At 35.1% G+C, this 18,210-nt stretch overlaps 1 protein-coding gene across 1 annotated transcript in view; it reads left to right on the plus strand.

Annotated features, from left to right (window-relative positions):
• LOC130018086 (fibrous sheath-interacting protein 2-like) overlaps positions 1-18,210 on the plus strand; it is a 62,213-nt gene that overhangs the window by 1,864 nt on the left and 42,139 nt on the right. The window contains exons 3-14 of the mRNA XM_056108940.1: positions 4,934-5,095; positions 5,768-5,857; positions 6,335-6,474; positions 7,522-7,663; positions 8,341-8,451; positions 9,285-9,408; positions 12,095-12,169; positions 12,367-12,441; positions 12,639-12,713; positions 12,911-12,985; positions 14,267-14,337; positions 18,084-18,144. Coding sequence (XP_055964915.1) covers positions 4,934-5,095; positions 5,768-5,857; positions 6,335-6,474; positions 7,522-7,663; positions 8,341-8,451; positions 9,285-9,408; positions 12,095-12,169; positions 12,367-12,441; positions 12,639-12,713; positions 12,911-12,985; positions 14,267-14,337; positions 18,084-18,144 — 1,201 coding nt within the window. The remainder of the gene's footprint in view (positions 1-4,933; positions 5,096-5,767; positions 5,858-6,334; positions 6,475-7,521; positions 7,664-8,340; positions 8,452-9,284; positions 9,409-12,094; positions 12,170-12,366; positions 12,442-12,638; positions 12,714-12,910; positions 12,986-14,266; positions 14,338-18,083; positions 18,145-18,210) is intronic.

The raw sequence follows: 18,210 nt of genomic DNA on the forward strand, positions 1-18,210 counted from the left end.
TAAAATAAAATATTTAATATTTAATTTTATCTTAAAATTTTAATATAGAAATTATTTCAAATTTCAAATTATAAAATTTATGATTAAAAATACTTTAATATTGTTCTTATTCTAATATTTAATATTGGGTCATACCTGGCGATGCCGGGGTTACTCCTGGCTCTGCACTCAGGAATCACCCCTGGTGGTGCTCAGGGGACCATATGGGATGCTGGGAATCGAACCCTGGTTCACGGCGTGCAAGGCAAATGCCCTACCTGCTATGCTATTGCTCCAGCCCCTTGAAAATAATTTTAAAATAACATTTAGAATAATATTAAATTATTTTAATTATAAATTTTATAATTTTAAATTTCAAATAATTTCTATTTAAAAATTTTAAGATAAAATTAAATAATATTAATGTTTTATTTTAATTTAAAATAATATTAGTTTATTTTAAATTTGTATCTTTAATTAATTTATTTTAAATAATTTGAAAATAAAATTTAGAATAATATTAAATATTTTATTTTAAATTTAAAATAATTTCTATCTAAATTATTTTAACTAAAATATTAATAATCATGATTTCATAATTTAAATTTTAAAATAATTTCTGTTTCAAACTCATTTTAAAATAAAATTTAAAACAATTTTAGTTTTAGGGGCCGGATAGATAGCACAGCAGTTAAGGTGTTTGCCTTACACACAACAGGTTTGATCCCCGACATCTCATATGTTTCCCTGAGTACCTCCACCAGTAATTCCTGAGTGCAGAGCCAGGAGTAACCCCTCATTATTGCTGCGTGTGATCTAAAAAGCAAAAAAAATTTTTTTAAATGTTAGTTTTAATTTAAAATTTAAATTTTATAATAATTATAATTTTTATAATTTGAAACTTTAGATAATTTTCATTTTAAATAATTTTAGTATAAAATTTAGAATAATTTAAAATATTTTATTTTAAATTTTAAACAATACTATTTAAATTATTTTAAATAAAATAGTAATCATAATTTTATAATTTAAAAATTTAAATTTTACATCAAATTCATTTAAAAATAAAATTTTGAATAATTTTATATATTTTACTTTAAATTTAAAATAATTTTCATTTAAACTATTTAAATTAAAAATTATTTCAAAATATTTTTAAAATAAAATTTATTATTATTATTTTTTTTGCTTTTTGGGTCACACCCAGCAATGCTCAGAAGTTACTCCTGGCTCTGCACCCAGGAATCACTCCTGACAGTGCCTGGGGAAACATATGGGGTGCTGGGGATCAAACCTAGACTGACAGGTGCAAGGCAAACGCCCTACCCTCTGTGCTATCGCTCCGGCCCTAAAATTTAAAAATTTCACTTTTGTTTTAAATATAAAATTATTTAAAATTTAAATTTTTTAATAATTGTATTTTTCATAATTTGAAATGTAAAATAATTCATTTAAATAAGTTTAAAATAATATTCAAAAGAGTTTCAGATATTTTACTTTAAATTTAAAATTATTTTAATTTAAATATTTTAAACTAAAAGTTTGAATTATAAAATTCATTTTAAATTCAAAATCATTTTTAAAATTAAATTAAAATATTTTTTATTTTAAAATAATTTAAAAATAAATCTAAAAATTTTTTTTACGGGGCTGGAGTTATAGCAGAGCAGTTTAGGGCATTTGTCTTGCACTTGGTTGAACCAGGTTCGATTCCCTGCATCCCATATGGTCCCCCAAGCACTGCCAGGAGTGATTCCTGAGTGTATGAGCCAGGAGTCACCCCTGTGCGTTGCTGGGTATGGCCCAAAAAATAGCAAAAAAAATTTTTTTTTTTAGTCTTTTTGGTACGCACCTGGTGATACTCAGGGTTTATGCCTGACTTCTCTCAAAAATTACTCTTTAAAAAAGAAGGTGGCTGACACAGAGACAAAGGTTGAATGGGGTGGAGCTGCTATTGAGATACTGGGGATATTGTTGGTGGAAAATGTCCCACCAATGGTGTTTGATCATTATATGAGTAAAACTCAATAATGAAAGCTTTGTAATTATATCTCATAGTGATTCAATAAAAAAATAATGAAATGAAAAAATGGTATTACACCTGGTGGTGCTTGGGGACATATGGGATGCCCTGTATCAAACTCTGGATGGCTACATGCAAGGCTAATGCCCTATCTGCTGTATTTCAGCCTTTTAAAAGAATATTTTTTTCTTTTTGGCTCACACCCGGCGATGCACAGGGCTTACTCCTGGCTCTGCACTCAGGAATTACTCCTGGCAGTGCTCAGGGGACCATATGGGATGCTGGGAGTCAATCCAGGTCAGACACGTGGAAGGCAAACGCCCTACCCGCTGTTCTATTGCTTCCGCCCCTTAAAATAATTTTTAATTTTAAGTTTTTTATTTTAAACTTAAAATATTTTTATTTAAATTATTCAAATTTAAATTTTAATAATTTTATCATTTTAAAATATTTTAAAATAAAATTTAAAATAGTTGTAAATATTTTGTTTTAAATTTAAAAGACTTTTTCTCAAATTCTTTTAAATTTAAATTTTTAGTAATTATAATTTTCATAATTATGAATTTTAAAATGATTTTTTATTTGAGGCATCATGATTTATAATACTGTTAATGATTAGGTTTTATGCTTTCGATGTTCCAACACCACACCTTCTACCAGAGCATCCCCCTCTAAAGCTCACCCTCCTACCCTCTCCATGGTAACTTTTTGTGGTTTGGGAGCCACATCCAGTGCTTCTCAGGTCTTTCTCCTAGCTTTTTTCTCAGGGATCACTTGGTAGACCAATGTGATTCCCAGATAAGACTCCAGGTTGGCGGTGTGCAAGTCAAGCACCCTACCTGTTGTACTTCTGACCCCATTTTTAGCATTTTTTTGAAACTCATGAGATAGAACTATGATTCATTTAAGTCACAGGTAGATCTAGGCAAAGTTTAGATCAGTACCACTGTTTCATGACTCGTAGGCCACACTCTTTCACCGGACTTTCCTGCTTCCTCAATACCTTTTTAGCAAAGCATTAAGGAAATAAGAAATTTAGGGCTATAGTGATAATACAGTTGATAATAGGGCTTTTGCCTTGCACACTGGTGACCAGGGTTCAATCCCAGGTACCCCATATAGTCCTCCAAATACCTGGAGTAATCTCTGAGCATGGCTGGGGGTGACTCCAAAAAAAGCTGAAAAGAAAAAAAGAAATTTAGATACTTCATATTGTTTGAACCATAAGTAGAAGTAAAATGACAGTATTCTGTCCAAGTTTTCAACAGAATTAAAGTGTAACATTGTAACCTTCCTATATTTAACTATGCATTAACAAAAACTTGACAAGCTATCCAATATTTCAACATCATACTAAGTATATCTTCCCGTAAGTTTATCTATAAATTAATATGCTTGTTATTGTATTTAAGACATAGGTTTTATTGTAAAGTTAATAGCAACTACTTTGTCAGTTACACACTTAGCTTTCAAGTTAAAATAACATGTTAAGCGATACCGAATGTAACCTTCCCACACGGCAGAGTCTGGCAAACTCCCCGTGGCGTACCCAATACGCCAAATACCAGTAACAATGATGAGTCTCATTCTCCTAAGGAGCCTTGAATATAGCACTTTCTTAAAAATCTCAGGGCTAGGATGAAGGAGACGTTACTGGGGCCTGCTCGAGGCAATCGACAAATAACAAGATGGTCATGATTCGTGATTCGTTAAGCGATACAAACACTTTGCACATTTTAAAGCTTTCCCTATTTTCTTCCACTGGCAGTTAGTGACAATATAGAGCAAAGTCTATGGGCAAAACAGTTCTTTTAATTAATAACAGAAGACTTACATTGGCCTTAATAAATAGATACGTTCTTTCTTGACAATTCAGTAGCCCATGAAGTTTGCTCCAACAAAATTGTGACCAACAAAATTCAACATCTAAAAGTAATAGTAAAATTAAAAAAATAAATTAATTTAAAAAAGTACTAGTAATAGTCAATCTACTAATTTCAGCAATTATTGGGTTTTCCTTTTCTAAGGTATAGATTTCTATCTGTAAATTAAGTCATTGTCCAGAAGATGGCTCTGTCTCTTTAAAGAAATATTGATAGTCAGGAACATAGGTCTCTAGGATAACAAAAAGAATTTGACATCTGATCCAGAAATCTACAAATAAAACTCTAAAGTGGGAATAGAAAGCTAGGACCCTCTTGTACCCCTGCTGTCTTGCTGCTTTGCCTAAGTATCAAACATCCTACCTACCTTGCAGAAACTCTTACGTTCAGCAGTTGGGATTCCACAGACCACTTCCATCATAAAGATAGGTCTAGTGGAGAAGAGGGGAAGAGAAAGGCAGTTAGGTTTTCCCTCACTTTAAATTCTGCTCACATTTCTTTTCAAACAAAAGCCTAATAAATGTCAACATATTGAAGTTTAAAAGTGCAGTTTCGGGGGCTGGAGAGATAGCACGGCGGGTAGGGCATTTACCTTGCACGCGGCTGACCCGGGTTCGATTCCCAGCATCCCATATGATCTCCTGAGCACTGTCAGGAGTAACTTCTGAGTGCAGAGCCAGGAGTAACCCCTGTGCATCGCCAGGTGTGACCCAAAAAGCAAAATAAATAAATAAAAATTTTAAAAAATGCAGTTTCAGGTTGGAGAGATAGTATTTGCCTTGCAAGCAGCTGACCACTGGTACCACATATAGTCCCCTGACAACTATCAGAGTACTTCCTGAGCAAAAAACTAGGAATAAACCCTGAGCACTACTGGATGTGACTTAAATACCAAAATTAAATTTTAAAAATTGTATTATTTTTAACATTTTAAAATCTTGATCATTTTATATTAAATTAATTGCTTTATTTATTTTAAACACAATTGTTGTATATTTTTATTATTTTACTTTTATTCTTTTTTTAATGATTTTGAATCTGTTTTCAGCTTTATCAACCATCTTATGGTTTTAATTTGAGTGATCCATATTGCCGGCATATGGACACTAGCTATAAAAGCCTACATGATCCACATTTAAAATCATACTATAATCGAAAACATATGCTGAAGAAACTAAAGAAAGATGGCTATATCACCAGCAACAATAAAGTGAGTTGGAGCTTATTTATTGTTAATCAGCATAAACTCAGGGACTATTGACACTTGCCTCTGTATTTGAACCTTTATATCAACTTTTAGCTGAGCAGTAAAGGATAAACACCTAATAGAAAACTCAGTGAGTTAGTATTTGTGAAAAGAGAAACAAGGGACTATTATTTATAAATAAAACTAGTTGTTCCTACAACATTTAGAGTAAATGATAAACATAAAAAGATTTGAGTACATAAAAACACACAAGGTATTTGTATTTTTCTCCTAGCCCTGTTTATGTTACTGCCTTTCCTCTAAAAGTAATAATAATTCTGTATGCACTACCAAAGAAATATTCCCCATATTCTTTACGAAGACTAGAGGCAAAATGAAACTGAGCAAAGTACAGCTTGATAGAATAAATTCTTTCAGGGATTAAACAATGTTATTCTAGTAGTATTTTAATAGCATTCATTTGAGATAGTAAACGCCGCATGATATGAGCCATACTACTGAAATGATTTTATTCATATCAAAATTTCCTGGTGGTACAGACAATATTAGAAAGACATTGCTTTCTAAATTGTTGCCAAAATATATTATAATTATTCTTGATTCCAAAGTTGTTACTAAAATGAATATAATTGTGATGCTGGAAAGTTTTATTTGGTGTTTGACTTCCTTTTTTAGGTTACCTGTAGTTTGAAAGAATTAAATAAATACAAGGATTATCTGACCAGTTTGAAATTAGACTTTGAAAGAAACTATATACGAGAACAGGTAAGTTAAAAACAAATGAGGTGGGCTGGAGCGATAGTACAGTGGGTAGGGCGTTTGCCTTGGACTCGGCCTACCCGGGTTCTATTCCCAGCATCCCATATGGTCCCCCGAGCACTGCCAGGAGTAATTCCTGAGTGCATGAGCCAGGGGTAACTCCTGTGCAATGCTGGCTGTGACCCAAAAAGCAAAAATGAGGTTTGTAAGAAAAATTGTACAGAATTTTGAGGAAAGTGTTGCTCTTCTGTTTCTGACCTGGAAGTATTAAGATATCAAATAAGTTATCTAGAATTACATAAGGTAAAAATTATACTTTTGCCATAATTTCAGTTAAATAATTTTTTCACTTGTCTAGAATAGACCTATGCTAGACTTAAACGTAGGTCAACAAAATTTGAAAAATACAGCAAGTTTACTAAACATAAAAGAAAGCATTTCAAAAGATAGGTACAATGAGATTCTTCTTTTTTTTTTTTTCAGAAAATGCTTCAGAAGCAAATAAGCAATTGTTACAAACTTAAGAAACCTTACCAGCTTGAAGAAAAGAACCAATTTCAAGACTGGTTGTTGGAAGAAAAATCACAAGTAAGCTCAGGAAAGGAAGCTTTCTTAAGACAGAGGTATCATCAATTAATTTACATTATTAATATACATTCTATTAATATACAGTCTGTTTACCCCAAAAAGGTTATAAAAACACTAGAAACCATTGAAAACAGTTTTTAAAAAATTAGACACACCTTCAGTGTGGAAAAAAGAAAAGGTTATTAAACAGTAAGAGATGAGAACCTTGGCTACCAGGGCTAGGGAGGAGAGTTTAGGATAACAAAAGGTAAGTACACTTGACATCTGAAGAAATTGAAAGTGCAAATAGGAAACTCCAGTCCATAGTAACAGAGGGAGAGGTGTCATTAACTCCTTTCAAATTTAAGTAAATTATCATTTCAAGATCAAAGAAGAACAGTAGCTATGAATATATTCCTCAATCACCCAACCATGTGTATTCTTGGTATACCAAATTGTGTATGTTCATTCAGTGTATACATACATTTTATGTTATATTACAAACATGAGTTTTAGGATTTTTTTTCTCCCTGGCACTAGTTCCCATCACCTGGATCTTATATTCCATGAATCCATGTCTGATATATCAGAATACTCAATTATCTACGACAGTCCAAAGAATCGAGAGTTGCAGAGTAGTACCCACTTCTTTTAAGGAATTTTTTGTTAAATTTGGGGGCTTGGGCCACATCCAGCGGTGTTTAGGGGTTACTCCTAGCTCTCTGCTCAGCAATTACTCCTGACGGTGTTTAGGGATGTCTGGGATCGAACCCAGTTCAGCCATGTGCCAGGCAAGCACCCTACCCACTGTATTATCACTCCAGCCCTACAAATATTTTTTTAACATCCATAAGGATCAATTTTTTAAAAATATATTCCTGAACTTCTCAGTTAAAATTAATCTCTATAAAACGTTTATGAACTGTTCCACATTTCACCTTTGTCCCATCCACAATAAATAAGTCTGTTAAAATGAGTATAGCATAGAGAAAGAGTCCCTGAAAAAAACTCTCACTTCCTGTAGTTCAAGAAATAAATTAGCAATCCAGAAAGTGATTAGGAAAACCCTCATTTGCTGTCATCTGTATTTGCATCTTTACTAGGTATATAGACATGATTAATACGGAACTACACAAGAAGAATGAGAAGAAAGAAAAACCACCCACAAGTTACATCAAGGAAGAGGAAAACCAGTATCAGCAAAACATCAAAAAACAACTTTATCTACACAAACAAATTGAAGAGGCAAGAAACACATTTTAAATATTAAGGGGGAAATTGTGCAGTGCAGTTTCAATTATAAACATTCTTAGCAACATTACCTTAATTTACAAGTTTAAAAAGTTACTACTGTTAATATTTTATCATTATTTTATAGTCACTATAATAGACAAGATTTAACTTAATTAACATAGTGTGGTACTGATACCACAAATTATCTATTGAATTAGCGTCACAGTTCAGGTGATCTTAAAATTTCAAAATTTCACTCCAGTGAAAAATAATCAGACCTGCATTCTCTTTGAAGTCCAGAAAAGGCTTTTGTTTAGTGCAGATTACATATGATACATAGTCAGACTCCATAAGAGAAACCAGTTTTATGCTTCCAACAGCATCATAATGATTTTCTTTCTTTTTCCGTCCACATTTTCCCTCCCCCCCACAAAAAGAACACTAGCACATCCAAATGTCAAGGCAAGATATTTGACCCATTTTCTGTTAGGCCTTTAATTAGATCAATTTTATATATTGTCAGGTTGTCAGAATAACCCAAAAATGATTACAAAAGACTACTGTAACTTTGTGCTCTCCTTAGGATTGGGAAAAATAGCCCTTATTTAGATCAATTTTGTATATTGTCAAAATAACCCAAAAATGTTTTGAAAGTACTTTTGACTACTGTGACTTTGTTCTCTTTTTAGGATTGGAAGGTGAAAGAAATGTTGCTTCTCTCAAAGATCGGAAAAGAAGTACAAAGAGAAGAGAGACTTGAGAAACAACGTCAGAAAACTAGAGAACAAGCTGATTTAAAGGTAGGGTAAGGTTTTACTTGTAAACTTAGGACAGTTTGAGGAGAAAGTTTTTTCCAAGTTTGATATTTTGCATTTAAAATATAAAATGTGTTTTTATTTACATTCATGACCATGCAACCTCTTATTGTCTAGTTCTCGCTCTTAGAGAACCCGGTAGGCTACCGAGAGTACTCTGCCCGCACGGCAGAGTCTGGCAAGCTCCCTGTGGCGTATTCAATATGCCAAAACCTAATAACAATGATGGATCTCATTCCCCTGACCCTGAAAGAGCCTCCAATGTGGCACTTGCTAAAATATCAGAATGAGAATGGAGACATTACTGGTGCCTGCTCCAGGAAATCGATGAACAACAGGATGACAGTGATACAGTGATTTACTTGAAATGTATATATTAAATTCATATTTTCTTCAAGTTATATTTGTCAAGTTTGATAATACGAATGACCTAAACTCACAAGGGTATTGTTAGACACAGACAGGTCTGAAACTGGACTTGAAAAGTGATCTGAATGGAAGCTGTCTCCAGAAAAGTAGGCAATGAGATCAGTTGGGCCAAGGAGATAGCTCCAAGAGTTGGAAGGCATACTTTCCATTCACAAGTCTCTGACCCCACAAGCAGTGCTTGGTAGACCCCTATAGAATTTAAAATATCTTCTTTATCTTGCTGGAAAACAAAAACTTACCATTACTACCTTCTAAACTTTGTACTCATTGTGACTCTAGAACTTCAAGACAAGAATGAGGGCTCCCTTCAAATATATCATCATATTTGAAATATCTGCTTGCATTGTCAGTGACAAGTTAGTACATTAAATATATGTTTACTATTTTAGAAACAACTGCTTCTAGAGAAGAAACTTGCTTATCATTTACAAAAAATGCAAAAGAACCCTTTTAAAAAGGAAGAATCTATGCCTAAAAGTACACTTCAGAAACAATCATTGACTGGAGTGGAAGGTGAGCATGACAATCAAAGAAAAAGATGCATGTATTTTAAGTATCTGTGACTTTGTAAAATCCCTCTGTGTGCTCATATAGTCACAAGTTCACAAGTAGTGGGAAGTCCACAAGTCCCTGAGCTTTATCCCCAATAATGTATGGCCGCCAGATCACCTTCAGATTTGACTGTAGTGGCTCCCTGAGACAGGCACTTCTCAGTTACAACTCAAGTTGTAAAAGTGTGCAGACACATATGCATATATGATTATATTATTAAATGAAATGTCTATAAAGTTCAGATTTCACAAGACTGTCTATATCACAGATCTGTTTATTTATTTTTGGTTTGGGGGCCACAGTTAAGGCTTACATCCTTTCCATTCACAAGTCTCTGTGTTGGATCCCCAGTAATGCACGGCAAGCATCTTCCCTGCTATACCATTGCTCCAGCCCCCTATATCACAGATTTCAAATGAACTTGTAAAGGAGACAGCACAAAAAGCCAAGGATATAAGAAAAATTTTACTGAGTCAGAAAAGATTACACAAATGAGCTAATGAGAGAGAAAAGAGATCTAGGGAGATGGCTCAAAGGTGTGAGTGTATGCTTTGTATTCAGAGGCAATTGCTGTGATGTCTAGCAAAATATTATGCAAAATAATTAGCAGAACTGGGTTCAAAATGAATAAATGTATGTCGTGTTCAAAAAATGAATAAATGTATATAGGGTATAAGGTGATAGGAGAGTTTTTGTGAAAAGACGCTGACATCAATGGTAAATGTGGTGTTGGAATTTGTCACGGTGCAAACAATCCAGGAATATCTGAGAGAATACAAACAGGATATCACAAGAAAAATGTTTAAGAATAAAATCCAATTGAAGGTACGTTTTAAAAGGGCTGGAGCAGAGGCTAAGACACTTATAAATGCATGCAGTCAAAAGGCAGAGCCCAGTGTAAATACCTGAGCACTGCGAACATGAAGGGTAACAGGTGGTTCTGGGAGGAGGAAAGGAGAGAGGAGAAGGATAGCAAGGGAAATTGAAAACTAAGGAAGGAAAAATTTTTAAAAGAGGAAAAATGTAAAATAAGACAGAACATGACTATGTAAGATAAAGCTTTGTTTAACAGGTTAAGGTGGGGTGGGTGTGAGGAATGGTTGCAGTGGACTGGAAGCAGTAGAAGGGCATTGGTGGAGTAATTTACACCAGTGTAAACATATAACTTAAAATATGATAAAAACAATTGGGATTTGGGGCCACACCCAGCAGTGCTCAGGTTTACACTTGACTGATCACTATTTGCAATTGTTCTATCTCTGTGGGCGCTGTAGAGAGGTTTGAAACAGGATTCAAAAGTTTGAAAAGGGGCCGGAGTGATAGCATAGCGGGTAGGGCATTTGCCTTGCATATGGCCAACCTGGGTTTGATTCCCAGCATCCCGTATGGTCCCCCAAGCACCGCCAGGAATAATTCCTGAGTGCAGAGCCAGGAATAACCCCTGGGCATCACTGGGTGTGACCCAAAAAGCAAAAAAAAGTTTGAAAAGAAGCTTGAAAGACAAAATAAACATGATAATTTGATAAGTGATTATATAGGGGATAGAGAGAATAAGTCAGGGCAGGGAGTTGGGGGTAGGGAGAAGTCATTGCAAAGTAGTAGTTTAGGGCTAAAGCAATAGTACAGTGGGTGTACAGAGAAATCCAAAGTGAAAATGTAATGAGGGACAAAGAAGACAGATAGAACACATACACAGATAATGAAGGACTAATGGAAAGAGACAGAGAGGGAGTTGTGACACAGAAAGACCAGTACAAATAAAAGTAATGAGGGACAAAGGGAACATAACAGAAAGAGAAAGATGATAATGAAAGATACAAAATGAGAAAATGATGATGAAGAGGAGCCAATAATTATAAAAGTAATGAAGATCTAAGGATAGAGAGAAACAAAGGACGATGAGAGAAGAAAGAGACAGAAAAAAATGAATAATATGAAAGGTAGCGGCTAGACAGAATTCAATGGGCAAGGCATCACCGATCCAGGCACTCCATATTGTCCCTCAAGCAGCTTCAGGAATTATATTAGTCATACTCAAAGGTGACCAGAAAACATATTTCATACCACTATAAAGAGCAGCTCTAATAAATACCTAATTTGCATAGAGACCATTTGGGATCCTTTTGTCTATCTGAATCACTGCAAACAGTAAGTCTTTCCTTCATAGATAAATTTGCATATGTCAGGTCTGAGTCAAGCCAAGGTTTTCCTGACCACTGGGATTTAGAGAGTTTCCAGCCCTTTACAGAGAAAAAAAGGCCATGTATTTACTGAGCAGGAAGAAAGCTTTACCCTTCTCCCAGAAGATAGCCCTGCAACCCGCATTATCTAGGCAAGATAAAAGTGGATCACCTGCCTCCCATCACCTATTCCTGTATTTCTCAAGCTTATAGCATTAATATTTTGAGCTGGGATAGTTGAGGGGGCAGGTGATGTCCTGTGCATTGTAGAATATTTAGCAATGGAGCTCTACCCTCTAGATACCAGTAATAAGACCTGCTCTTTTTGTAATAACTGAAAATGGCACCTTCGTTGAAAACCACTACCTAGACTTTCTAGTCAGTTGCTTTCTGAATAAGAGCCTATCTTGGGTAACTTTGTCATGTTTACTATTTTAAAAAGAAACATTTGACTGTTTTTCTTTAAGTTTCTCTACCAGTGATGGAGAATGTAAGCGTTACTGAAAGCGAGACCGAACATCCACCAAAGAAAGAATCTAAAAGTAAGTGAGCAATGGAGCTCTACACTCTAGATACCAGTAACAAGACATGCTCTTTTTGTAATAACTGAAAATAGAACCTTTGTTGAAAACCACTACTTAGATTTTCTAATCAGTTGTTTTCTGAATAAGATCCTATCTTGGGTAATTTTGTCATGTTTACTATTTTAAAAAGAAATATTTGACTGTGTTTCTTTAAGTTTATCTACCAATGATGGAGAATGTAAGCGTAACTGAAAGCGAGAGCGAACATCCACCAAGGAAAGAATCAAAAAGTAAGTGAGCAATGGACTTCTACCCTCTAGATACCAGTAATAAGACCTGCTCTATTTGTAATAACTGAAAATGGCACCTTTGTTGAAAACCACTACCTAGATTTTCTAATCAGTTGCTTTCTGAATAAGATCCTATCTTGGGTAATTTTGTCATGTTTACTATTTTAAAAAGAAACATTTGTCTGTGTTCCTTTAAGTTTCTCTACCAATGATGGAGAATGTAAGTATAACTGAAAGCGAGAGCGAACATCCACCAAAGAAAGAATCTAAAAGTAAGTGAGCAATGGACCTCTACCCTCTAGATACTAGTAATAAGACCTGCTCTTTTTGTAATAACTGAAAATGGCACCTTCATTGAAAACCACTACCTAGATTTTCTAATCAGTTGCTTTCTGAATAAGATCCTATCTTGGGTAATTTTGTCATGTTTACTATTTTAAAAAGAAACATTTGTCTGTGTTTCTTTAAGTTTCTCTACCAGTCATGGAGAACGTAAGCATAACTGAAAGCGAGAGTGAACATCCACCAGAGAAAGAATCAAAAAGTAAGTGACTCTGTTCTTCTAGTCCATCTCTCCAGACAGGGAAGACACATCATCTTTTTTTCAGGCCTGTGTATCTAGTAGGGCTTGTGTTGATATAGTTATGTCAAAAACATGAAAATGCATATATTGCTGCTCATAACAAACCATCCATAAGTGAAATGTTACAATTGGGAAATTCTAAAAAAGAGTAGTTTATGAAAGCACTGGACTTGTTAGTGGCCTCATTGGCATCCAGTGCTGATGGCTTTTCAATAATGTTTACCAGCAATTCCACAGCTTCTCCTGGCCCCAGATTAAATTCCCTATTCAGTGCATGGCATCACTGCCTTATGAATAGCTAACGTTTTGTTGCTCACCGCTCCACAGGTTCAATTCAGAGCCCTGTCCTTTTCTGAGCTCACTATCCACAATAAACTTCCCTGGAACTTTCTGAGTGTCACTGAGACCGAGTGATCCCTGCTGATGTTCTTCATCCAAACCTTGCCTTCGTTAGACTTTGGACTTTGCAGGCCCAGAGAAATGTGGCACATCACTGGCAGTGAAGTATTTTGTTTTGCCACATACATGTGTTTTTCACCAGCACACTTTATCCAGTGTTGCCTACTCTTGTTCCCCTGTTCCTTTTAGAAAAGCACAACTTTGTAACATTTCAGTATGCCTCCTGATTTAGATTCTTTCTTAACCTCATGGATTTTTCTAACCTGCTCTTCTAGAGTCTGATTTTGTGGCATCCAGGGTGCTCCTAAAACTCAGACTTTCAAGGACTCCCCATATGTACTTGCCTTATACACGGCCAACCTGGGTTTAATCCCTGGCACCTGATATGTCCCTGAGCGCAGTTGAGTGTGGCCCATAGAGTTTCTGTTCTATCGCCTCTGACATCAGCATGATGCAGATTCTTACCATCATCACCTTAGAACTTCTTACCATATCCTTAAACACTAGCACTTAACAATCAGCTGCTTGGAGTGGAGACTGCATGGTCTGAGCATGACTTGGGAGCCCTCGACCCCATCCGTGAATTAGCTCTCTCCACGATCCAAGGAAACTAGAACTAGGAAGAGCCTGTTAACTAACTTATAGCAGATCAGTGGTTGCTTGGGAGACATGTAGACAGAAGCATGAACTATAAAGGGTCATGAGGAAATTTATATATGGAAATGATGATTGTGACAATGGTTTCATAGGTTTATACATCTATTTTAAATGAGTAAATTTTATTATTCTTCCATTATACTTCAAAATGGTTATTTAAATCATGTCTATTCCTTTTACTTTTAGCATCGGTTCACCTATCTGAAAGCTGTACAAAGAAGCTTGAAAAAAAATCAACTTCCTTTTCTCTTCCAGATGTACGTAACAACACAATAGAACAAATGAAGGACTTGCATATCAGATGCTTTGTGTTAACCAGTAACTGATTTTTATTGAAATAACTGGTGTAATTGCATAATTCTAATTGAAACAAAACAATGAGATTCTACACAGATCCAAAGCCTCTCCCTGGCGGAGAAAATCTGAATAAAGAATAAACTTCATGATAAATTGTTATGCAGCTTAGAGAAATAACTTGAATATTTGAGATATGGAGGAGGAACAGTAGGAGATGGAAAAGAGGGAGAGCCAGGATCTGTGCTAAGCTAGAAGGAAATGAAAAGAGGGTAAAGTATGTGAGTGGCACAGGCTACAGGGACCAGACACATATCAATCAAAACAGGAGGAGAGTTTTAATCAATATAAAGTGCATGGAGACATACCAGAGAGAATTATAGGGCTTAAAGTGCTTGCCTTGCACTTGACTGGCTGGGATTGATTTGCAGCACTGCATATAGTTCACTGAGCACCACCAGGCATGATCCATGAGCACCACTGTATATGGCCCCAAAAACAAATGCATTGAGGACACAGAGAATATAGATTCTAGTCTTCCCTAGAAATGCCTAAGTTTTTAAGAGATAGCCCAACTGTGTGAGATATATAGAGAGAATAGATTTAATATTACATTGGCATAAATAACCTTGTTTTAAATAAATGAATAACCATCTGGAGTAAATACCATTTCTTTAACCAGTTTGGAAAGATGGACATGCAAGGGTACAAAGCATCAATATAGGTACCTGTGAGATATCCAGGAAGAAGTTAAGGGTTTGGAAGATGACTCAGTAGCTTAAGGCACTTGGCAGTCAAAGCACTGGGTCACAAACTCAAACCCCAGTGCCACTGCATGCTCCAATGCTATCATGAGAGTCTTTTTGAGATCTTCAATAAGGAGGAACAAAAAGAGGTTGAAAATAGAGACCAGATCTTAAGGATGAATGATGGTGTGAAAGGGAGTGATGGACACTATATATTAATTTGATTACTTTTGATTAACAAAAGTCTTTCTTAGAAGCTTAATTACTAATATATTTCTCTGCATATTGAAACAGAGGTATGGAACAAAAAGTCAAATTGTATCTTTAAGTGATGAAGGTAAGAAAATACTCAGAACCATTCCATTTTCTTTCAGTTATGATTTTGTCATGTTGGCTCTTTCCCCCAAAGTAATGTTCCACCACCTTTCCAGGTTATAAGATAAAAAACTATTCGTTTATAAAATTTAGAATCCCATGTTTGTGAATATTTTGTGAGTATTAGCAATTTAGTGGTCCCAGTAAATTCTCCCCAAGATGCCCTCCATCTTTTACTGCCTGTCTTCCTCTCAAGACATAAAAATGCACCCTGTTTTCCATATTCATTTCTGCTAGTCTCTGTAAAAAGATATTTGACATGCTCCTAGGATGCTAGAATATTTGTATATGAGTGGCCATGAGCACCTCAAATTCAATATATGAAAAACTAAATTCATAATTTTTCTAGAACCCCCTCCAATCTAGTCTCGGTTTTCCCGTTTTTAGCCAGGCACAAAACCTGAGTCATCTCTTAATATGGACTTTTATGTTCATATTCTATATCCCAAATTTGCCATATTCCTTCCAATGTACTTCCTTAAATTCCCTCATTGCCTTCACCTCTCTATTCACACCATTTGTGCCATGAACTACTGCAATGATTTGCCTTCAATCTTTTTTCCTCCTGTTAACCTACCCTATATTCTGAAAATGTAATCTTCCTAGATATATAATTCCTATACTCAGAAGTCTTTGGTGGTTGCCCCTTGATTGCTAGATAAAGTTCAGAGTAATTCTGGAGTAGGAGGAATGGTGAGGAGAAAAACTGGTAAAGTAACTTAGGATCTGAAACTTAGGATCAGAAGTTGGGAGTTCAGACCATCTCCTGAGATCAGTGGACCTAAGTTTTAGGTAATGAACTTGCAGAAGTGCATCTTGTATTTATAGTTACTGCTTTAATTTGAAAAAATAATTATGTTATTAACTGTAATTATAATATTGCAACTCAGCAAGAGAACAATCTTTTTTTCGTATTTAAAAGTAATTCTTCTTTCCCCTAGGAAATAGACGTTTTCCTTCTCACATTGAAAAGTCAGATGATACCATTAAACATCAGGCAAGTAACATTACATTTCTACCAGATACAGACATAACAAATGAAGTATAAAATTATGATCAAGGTCGATATAACACAATTCCATTAATTAAATGACAGTTCAGAATAGTTTCATTGATATGTGGACTCAGTGCCACTTCAGACTACCTATTCTCATAGCATCATGTTATCATATTCTAAATGAAGATAATTATCAATTACAGGCTGTAATCTAGCAAAAGAAAAATGGTCAGCCTAATGTTTTAAATGTAAAATTTTAACATTGTATTTTGTCTCAATTCTTTTTTTAATGGAAACTGTGGGCAATGTTTTATTCACAACAAGACTGCCTCTGAAATTGTCTCAGTTCTTAATAGTTATTTATCTAGAGCAACTTGAGTGATTACAGGCTTCCTGAATGAGCTTCAAGAGCTTTAAGATGTGTAGCAAACTGGGCTTTTGCGAATCATTTCTCAGCTAGTGCTAATGAGTTATGTAGAGACAGCTATGCAGCCTCAGTGGGACTGACTAATGATCGGATATTCAGATATGCTATTTTCAGATAGTTTGATAGCTGCAAATCAGGAATTACTTTTTTTACTTGCCTCACTATAGTCTGAAAAAAGTGTTATCTCCATGTAACAGGCATGAAAAACTTAACAATTATCTTCTTTACTCCATCTCTGCAAAAAATGTTCATACAGTCCTTTTTTAAATAAGACTTTAAAAATATATCACACAAATGACCACAGATAATAGAACTAACATGAAAACTTTTGTTACAATAGACAACTTACTTCATGCACTTCAGAAAGAAGAAATGTACTTCTTTCTTGTATTGTTTGCATTCCATTCTCAGAGTTGGAGAGAAAATATTAAATCTTACTGTATTTTATTAAATCTTACTGGATTAAATCTTACTGGATTACTATATAAGCAGATAATTGTTTTGGCCAAATTAGAATCACAGTCCATGTGTATAGATAATCTTCTCTTTGCCTTCTAGTTCTCTAAAAACATTTCGTTATTGTTAACCTTGTTTAGGGCTGGAGCGATAGCACAGCGGGTAGGGCGTTTGCCTTGCACGCAGCCAACATGGCCGACCCGAGTTCGATTCCGCCGCCCCTCTCAGAGAGCCCGGCAAGCTACCCAGAGTATCTTGCCCGCACGGCAGAGCCTGGCAAGCTACCCGTGATGTATTAGATATGCCAAACAGTAACAACAAGTCTCATGATGGAGATGTTACTGGGCCCACTCGAGAAAATCGATGAACAACGGAGAATAGTGACAGAAATCTTGTTTAAAAAACACACTTAGGAGTTGCAGAGATAGCACATAGCTGAGCATATTCCTGATGTTATATAGCTCCCCATCCAAGAGGCCCAATAAATAAGTAAAGAAACAAATACTACACATACTGTCTTTAGCTATTCAGTTAGTACTTTCCATGCTTATCTGGTTAATTTTAGAATACCAATGAATTTTTAAGCCAAATGAAGTAGATTTATTATAAATGGATTTTCAATAGTGCATTGTTAAGTAGGTAGCTGGTGTTCAATTTTTTTTCAAATGCCCATAATCTTTGATCCTATTTTTCTTGTGGCACTTGTAGGTACCATCTGAATGTTTATCTGGAAAGGGGAGCAAGAAATTAAGCTTCAACCTTGATCCAGGTAAACATAATAAATTGTTAAGTGAATCCTTCAATACTAAGTTAATACTAATGTTAAGTCAATCCT

Source organism: Sorex fumeus, unplaced genomic scaffold (assembly GCF_029834395.1).
Source record: "Sorex fumeus unplaced genomic scaffold, SorFum_2.1 ptg000236l, whole genome shotgun sequence".
In the NCBI taxonomy this organism is placed as follows: Eukaryota; Metazoa; Chordata; class Mammalia; order Eulipotyphla; family Soricidae; genus Sorex; species Sorex fumeus.